Genomic DNA, 8,501 nt, shown 5'->3' on the forward strand with positions numbered 1-8,501 from the left:
ATTTTTTGGTTGCAGCCGTCATTGTTGTTTGGCGGGTCCGGGCCAGGGATTCGAACCCGCCACCTTAGGTGTATGTGGCTGGCGCCTTAGCCGGTTGAGCTATCGGTGCCGAGCCCCCTTCCGCTTTTCATCTTATATGCGCCCACAAATACAAATAAAGGCCTAGAGGTACAAGCATTTTAGACAAAATACTGCCAAATACTCAGTTAAGGACTCAGGGGCCTCGCTGGGTCTAGTAGGCTAAGGCTGTGGCAAGTTCCCCCTCTGCCCAAAGGGGGTCTAACACATTAAGCTGGATCTAGAATGCTTAAGTATTAACAAGCCTGCTGCCTAAAATAAAGCAAGCTGTGCAATCTGTTTACAATCCCTGCAGACTGACCTTAACCGCTGCTTATAATAATCTTCATCTCCATCATCTCGACACCTCGCTACTTTCCGACCTCCTCCTTCTCCCACTGTGGCCTCAGATTCTTCCCCAGAACTTGGGAAAAAGTCATCATCAATCTCCTGCACTGACACTTTCTTCTGCTGTTTCCTTTTCTTGACCACAGGCCTCAGTTCATAGTCAGCGTCGTCTCTGGACAGGTCTGCCCCTGCCCAGTCTGCCTCGTCCTCCTCTTCCTGCTCCTCCTCCTCCTCCGTGGGGAAGTACTCAGACTCAGAGTCTCCTTCTGCCTTGGGTGTCACATCTGACTCCCACAGTTTTTTTGGCTTTGGCAATCTCATTTTCCCCTGGCACTGCAGAGCCCTCTTCTGGAGTTTCTTGATGTGCTTTTTCAAGCGCTTATCTGTTTTTGAAAGAACTTGGGTTTTCTTGTTTGGTTTGTTTTCATTTTGTGTTGGTTTCGACTGAGGGGTAACCGAGGTTGGAGTTTTTCTAGCTGCTCGTTTATGACAAGCTTGTTTCTTCCTCTCAAAAGACAGTTTTGCTTGATCTGCCAAATACTTTTCAAAGCCTGATGCTTCATTGAGCATTATTTTTCTAGGTTTTTTCTCCTGCTTCTGAGGGATCTGGGTACCAAAAGGCGTCATCTGGCCAGTGCGGATGAGCTCTTCCCAGGCAGTCTCCTGGACAGGCATGAGCATGCTGCCAAGACAGGACGGCCCCGGTTCTGAAAGAGTAAGGACACTGCACCAGCATAAAACCAGCATAAAACCTTCCAAGAGTATCCTAGAAATATTCACTTGTTCAATAAGTCACAGGAACCTAAAAGTAACTCATAAAAAAACTTACATCATCAATGTACTAAAGCATATTATATGTAAAAGACAGAGTAAAAATTATTATAGCATTAATCACACCATGTTTAATAGATTCCTGTCCAAAAAGGTGATTTCTCAGTAACTTTTCTCCAAAATATCATGCTATAAATATACTCTATACATCCAAAGACAGACCTATTACTATGTAAACTACTCTATAAATAAATAAATTTAACTGTTGCCTTATCGACTGAGGAGTAGGAAAGAGGAAGCAATCTCCCAAGTTTCCATGCTTGCCACTCTTGAAATGAATCAAGTAACATATCCAGGAGGGTCTGTTTGCTGGACCTTTTATTCCAACAATTGGTCTATGTGTCTATTCTTGTGCTAATACCACACTGTCTTAATGCCCAAATTTTAAAATAAGTATTTGGCACTTTCTTCTTCTTCACTATTGCCTTAGCAATTCTTGGCCCAATACATCTTTAATGCCCTCCCATCACCCTATACTTTCTATCTTATAGCTTTTCCCCTCAAAAAAAAAAAAAAAAAAAACCCTGAAATATATGTAAGGGTTGCACTGAACTATGGCTGGATAGAACTGACCCCTTTATAATACTGCATCTTCCAGTCCACGATCCTGACCTCCCATTTATTAAGTTCTTGAATTTTTCAGTAACATTTTGAAGATCTTTTAAAAAAATTTTTTTAGTATTTATTTATTTATTTACTTCTATCTCACTTTCTCACCCTTGGTAGAGTGTTGTGGTGTCACAGTTCACAGCAACCTCAAATTCTTGGGCTCAAGCAATCCTCTTGCCTCAGCCTCCCAAGTACCTAGGTCTACAGGTGCTTGCCACAATACCCGGCTATTTTTAGAGATGAGGTCTTTCTCTGGCTCAGGCTGACCTCAAACCTGTGAGCTCAGTTAATACACCCATCTCGGCCTCCCAAGTGTTAGGATTACAGGCGTGAACCACTACACTCAGTCTCATTTGGAAGATCTTAATGTGGAAAACACTGCAGAAAACTGTTTTTTGCTAAGATTTATTTCTAGGAATTTGATTTTCATTGTAATAGATATCTCTATTATATTTATTTTTTCCTTGCATAGAGAAATATGACTGAGTTTTATATATTGACCTTGTATTCAATGATATTGCTACATTCATATAGTAATTCCAACAGATTGTTCACTAAGTCTTTTGGATTTTCTAAATAAATAATCATGTATTCTGTAAATAATGATGATTTTATTTCTCCTTTTCAATCTTTATGCTTTTAATTTCTTTTCATCAGTTTCTTAACTATCCAGTACAATGCTGAATAGGAAAGGTGATAGCGAGTACCCTCACCTCCTCCCAGACCACAGTGGCGAAGCCAAAGTTTCTTTTTTTTTTGAGACAGAGTCTCACTATCACCTTTGGTAGAGTGCCATGGCACCACGGCTCATAGCACCCTCAATTTCTTGGGCTCAAGCAACTCTTGTCTCAGCCTCCTGAGTAGCTGCGACTACAGGCGCCTGACACAACACCCAGCTATTTTTAGAGACATGGTCTCGCTCTCGTTCAGGCTGGTCTTGAACCGGTGAGGACTGGCAATCCACCCACCTCAGCCTCCCAGAGCGCTAGGATTACAGGTGTGAGTCACTATACCCGGCCTAAAAGTTTCATTTTCTTTGTAATTTGTCCTCACCCCCCCTACTTCCAGGGAAGGATTCTGTTAGGTAATTCTCATCACCACCTTATGAAATGGATTACCACATAAGAGACTAGGGGAAAGCAAGAAAGAAGTGGAGGCTACCACACTTAGGCCCATTGCTCGGGCTCTAAAAGAAAGGTAGAGAACATAGCCAAGGTCCTTACCTAGGCAATGCAGACTGGGCCCACAAAGCCTGAGCTCTCAGGCACTCTGCTCTATGACCTCCCCAGACTGACAGAGGACAAAGGGCAGTAAGAGTCTTAAGTGTTGCCTGGAGAGATGTAGAGATGCAGTAATAACCAGAAGCTCAAAAAAGGGCAAAGCCAGAGGCATATAGATTTGTTACATACTAGAACCTAGGTAGCTGCAAAAGCCATTCACAAGTGGGTAAGATTATTCAAGGGTGCGCAGTAGAAAAAGAAGAGGGCTCAGCAAGAAATCCTGAGAAACATCAGCATTTAAGAGAAGGCCAGGAAAGCTAGCAGAACTAACTAAACAGAAGTAGTCAAAAGGAGAAAGGAAAACCAGGAGATAGACAGTGACCCCAAAAAGCAGAGAAAGCATCAGCTGCTGCAGACAGGCCAAATGGAGCAGGAGTGAGATGGGGCTTTTGGATTTGAGGAGGTGAACTATTAACTCTGGGCAAAGTTTTACCAATGTAGCAACAAGAGTTAAAAGACTTAATGTACATAGTTACCGTTCAATAAAAAAAAAAAAAGACAAAAAAAAAAAAAAAAAAAAGAGTTAAAAGACAGCAGCAGGTTTGCAATAGCCAGCCAGGAACAAAGATCTGTTAAGTACTGGTCATAGGGCTAATGAATTCTGAGAGACTGAACTTTAAAAGCACATAATTCTGTAATATTTTTTCTATTCTCAATAAATTCTTCTTAATAATTCTCTTGTTTTACTGAGTAAAGTTCTAGAGCTAGTAAAAAATATTTGTTGGGGGCGGGGTGCAGTGGCTCACACCTGTAATCCTAGCACTCCAGGAGGCCAAGGCGGGTGGATTTTCCTGAGCTCACAGGTTCAAGACCAGCCTGAGCAAGAATGAGATCCCCCTCTCTAAAAATAGCTGGGTGTTGCGGTGGGCACCTGTAGTCCCCAGCTACTCAGGAGGCTCAGACAAGAAAATCATTTGAGCCCAAGAGTCTGACACTGCTGTGAGCTGTGACTCCATAGCACTTTACTGAGGGTGACAAAATAAGACTGTCTCAAAAAAGAAAGAAAGTATTTGTTGGTAAAGCTTAAAAATTAAGAAGCCTTAATCTGTACTTCAAGTAGTAAATGACTGAGCACCTACCAACAATTTCTAAACACACATGTGCATGCACACATACACACAGAGAATGACTGCAAAGCTCTTTAGTTCTAGAGCTTATGCATTTTCCCAAAAGGTTTTCCAAAAGACAATCATCCCAGACAATAATATAAATGAAATCATGGCCACAGTATAACCTGAATGAAGATGTCTTTTCTTAAACAACAGAATTGATGCTTGGAAAGCCTGCCAAATACACTCCTTAAAGACATGTGAGAGCAATTCTATGAATATAGATTGATGATGCTGAGCTTCCAACATGTAATTCAATCATGATGTTAGTTATCTTTATCAAATTAAGTATGTAAGAATGTTTAAGTTTTCCACTTTATTAAATGTAATAATAAATGTGCACCAGCAGCCTCCAATCAACTGGATTAAAAATTTACTTTCATTCTCTTTATAGAGAAGAATTTGGTTTTGTGGGTATAGGATATAAAATTTTCCTGAATCTGTTTTCACACTAAGGCAAAAAAATGGATATTTCTCAAAATCCAGACAAAAGTTAAACAGAAACCCCCTACTGACCACAGGCATCAGGCACCAATCCAAGAACACAGAGAAACTGCTCATGGCATCCTCACCTGCATCCTCTTCCTCCTCCAGACTGGCACGATCTAATTCAATTTTTACCTCTGCTCCTCCGAGGATGGCCTGGAGACGTTTTTGTTTTGCAGCAATCTTTTTTAGTTGTTGTTCCTTTAATGGTAAATATTGAATACGGAAAACAGCAATGAAGTGATAAATATAAAAGCATTATAAAATTTTTAAATTTTGGTCAAAAGTAAAATAAAGATACCCCAGAAATTCTTGCTATTACTAGAGAGAACCTTCTTTGAGCAACCACCACAATGTGCCTCAGGCACTCGCAGCAGGCAGACAGCCCTACCCCATATGTTCTGCCTGGGCAGCAGACAGCTTTGTATGTGCCCAAGCACTTAAGTACACATGTAGTGACTCAGGAGGCAGAACTGTTCTACTTGGTGTTCCCCGTCACACACTAGGTAAATCACTAAACTGCCTCTGATTTTAGCAGCCAATGGGCTAATGGAGGCAAACACATGGTAGGGGTAAAAAAAAACACAAATGTTTGGTTGAAAAGTCAGTGCCATTTGAGAACCTCCCATATTTATGATGGTCCTTTATAGTATTCTACCATCACAAAACTGCACAAGAAAAGTATATTTTGCTATGCCTCTTTACTCTGCCCGCCCTAGACTCCTCTTTCTCCCATTACCTTCGACATGACCAGAACTTAGACACCTGGCTCTCCTAGGGTTTTCCTAATTTACTGGGCTTATGGCTCCTGGTTCATCTCCCCAAGGTCAGGAATATTTCAACTCCAAATGTGAGCATGAGGTGAGAGGAAATCCTGGACATAAACACCACACTGTAGTGACTTGCAATTAAGTTTTATTCTCAATCTTTCTCTCAATGAAATTCTGTTTAAAACACTTTCTCTCTGCATAGTCTATTTCTAAACATCAAGGAGCTACTAAATAAAGATAGGAATATATAATTAAGAGGCCTATGAAGTTTGGCCCTTGAAATCCCAGCCTACCAGTAGCCCAAGGTCAAAAAAGGTCTCTTCACATCAATTTCACACAGTTCCACAAAAGGTCAAATGTCCCCTCTTTGATGGGGAGGGACTCTGCTGCCTTAAGCTACTCCTTGCTCTGACCTTTGGGCTGCTAATTTCAGAAGTGAGTAAGAGAAGATAACTGAGGGTAGAGGCCGGGGCAGTGGCTCATGCCTGTAACTCTAGAACTCTAGGAGGCCAAGGTGGATGGATTGCTTGAGCTCACAAGTTCAAAACCAGCCTGAGCAAAAAGCAAGACCATCTACTAAAAACAGAAAAACTGAGGCAAGAGGATCACTTCAGCCCAAGAGTTAGAGGTTGCAGTGAGCTATGACGCCACAGCACTCTACCCAGGGTGCCAGCTTAAGACTCTGGATCTCAAAAAAAAAAAGGTAAGTGGAAAGAGTACCACATGAACTGAGTCTACACACAAAACCCAAGAGAGCTTAAAGAAAAGATCAAGAAAAGAAAAGATCCACTCACTGCAACAAATCAATCATAAGCACCAGGACACCTGTCAGTCATTTTGGATGGCAGAACTGAAACAATCAAAACTAGTCATTCCTCTTTTTTAATAAAGAGGTATATAAATCCTAAAATATGTTTCAAGGCTGGGCACTGGTGGTTCACACCTGTAATCTCAACACTCTGGGAGGCCAAGGTGGGTGGACTGCTTGAGCTCAGGAGTTTGAGACCAGCCTGAGCAAGAACGAGGCCCTAGCTCTAAAAAAAATAGCTGGCCGTTGTGGCAGGCACCTTTAATCCCAGCTACTTGGGAGGGTGAGGGAAGAGAATCGCTTGAGCCCAAGAGTTTGAGGTTGCTGTCAGCTATGATGCCAGGGCACTCTACCAAGGGTAACAAAGTGAGACTCTGTCTCAAAAAAAAAAAAAAAGTTTCAACCTCATGAAGCTATACAAAAATCCTTTTAAACAATTCCAAACAAACCTCATAAAAGTAACTTCCTAAGTAACAGATATTCCCTACCTTTACGTTCTCCAACCCTAAGCATAGCCCCAGTATAGCTAAGTGTTGACTATAATACCCAAGTGGGGAGGAAGGGCCAGCCTCTCGGGACAGTGAGCAGGAGTGTGTGAGAGGTGATGGGTGCATCAGCAGGGAAGAGAGTGGAGACAACAAGAGCAAGGGCTGAGCAGAAATGAGTTTGTACATGACCAGAAGACTGAGTCAGAGGCCAGAGTGCCCAAGAGGAAGGAGCTAGGTGAAAGAAATGGTGAAGCAAGGATGAACAGGGAGTACACAAGTGAGGAGGTAAGCAGTGCCAAAAAATAACTTATTCTCAAAAATACAGACAGTCCCCACCTTACAATGGTTCGACTTGTGACTTTTCAACTTTATTATGGGTCTGTCAGGACATAACCCTGTAGTATGCTAAAGAGCCTCTGGACTTAATGATGGCTTGACTCAGGCATCCTCAAACTACAGCCCATGGGCCACATGCTGCCCGCCAAGGACATTTATCCGGCCCACCAGGTATTTTTGCTGCTGCTGCCTGTCCTGCTTAGCAGCCGACTCATCCCGGGGCCCGCAGTCCAGCCCTCCAATGTTCTGAGGGACAGTGAACTGGCCCCTGTTTAAAAAGTTTGAGGACCCCTGGCCCTTGACTTAAGACTTTTTGACTTTAAAATGGGAAAATCAGGGTATTAAATGTACTTTTGACTTAGAGTATTTTCAACTTAGGATGTCTGTACATACATTTCAGGATGTAGCACCACTGTTTAAGTTGAGAAGCATCTATGTATGGATGCATGCAGCAGCGAACGGATGGACGGCTATGTGTGTCTATGTACCTGTGTGTTGTTAAAAATGCTGTATAACAGAAGACATTAAAGGGAAACAGCTGAGAAATTAAACATACAAAAGCAACTCAAAATTTCTCTATTATAAATCTGTGCTTCACATCTTACAAGTACATTACAATATTTCCTAAATTATTAAATGAAACTAAACGATGACTTTTAGAAAAATGCAAGACTTATACGTCATTTTGAATCACCTTATTATATTTCTGTCGTTTTACAGAATCTAGTTTCCTGTTGATGTCTCTGTTGGTGGCAGCTTGAGGACTAAGTTGATCAATAATTTTACTGATTTGCCTTAGGGATGTTGTACACGACCTGAAAAATAAGATAAATTTTCTATTTTTCCATTCTGATAACATTTTTATAGCATAACACAAAGAGAAAAATTCTAAAGACTGTCCCCTTTAATTATTAGCTAAAAGAAAGTAAAGCAAAATGCACAGTCTTACTGGCCACAAACAGAACTTTGAAGAGGTTTGAGATGGCTACTAGTAGTTTTTTGTTAATAAACCTGGCTGATTTAAATCAGCTCATTATCATGTATAAGCTGATTCATTTATTCTATAAGGATTTTTTAAGTATCTACTTTATTCAAAATACTGTGCTAGAATAATGTGCAATCCTTTAATACGAAAGAATGCATACCTGAGTTTTTAAAACCCATATGGAAGCCTTCTTAAGTTTGGAAAAGTCCTAAAACTGCCTAAACACTTTCTTATACAAATAATACATCTGTAACGTTATTTTTCTCTCACAACTGGAAGATTCATTTACTGAAGCATTAAACTTCCTGGTACAAAGAAAAAAATCAATGTGAAATAAATTATTCCTAAAATAGACACCACAGAATTATAGCTTCCAATTTTTTTTTTTTTTTTT

The 8,501-nt window shown here is 40.9% G+C and overlaps 1 protein-coding gene across 1 annotated transcript in view; it reads right to left on the bottom strand.

The window, feature by feature from the left end:
* Positions 1-8,501, bottom strand: part of ERCC6 (ERCC excision repair 6, chromatin remodeling factor) — an 83,455-nt gene that overhangs the window by 60,027 nt on the left and 14,927 nt on the right. Inside the window, exons 3-5 of the mRNA XM_003801659.3 lie at positions 7,817-7,937; positions 4,807-4,921; positions 380-1,112 (exon numbers count right to left, since the gene is read on the bottom strand). Of these exons, the coding sequence (XP_003801707.1) occupies positions 380-1,112; positions 4,807-4,921; positions 7,817-7,937 (969 nt within the window). The remainder of the gene's footprint in view (positions 1-379; positions 1,113-4,806; positions 4,922-7,816; positions 7,938-8,501) is intronic.

The sequence above is a fragment of the Otolemur garnettii genome, unplaced genomic scaffold (assembly GCF_000181295.1).
Source record: "Otolemur garnettii isolate 467f Iridium unplaced genomic scaffold, OtoGar3 scaffold00217, whole genome shotgun sequence".
NCBI lineage: Eukaryota > Metazoa > Chordata > Mammalia > Primates > Galagidae > Otolemur > Otolemur garnettii.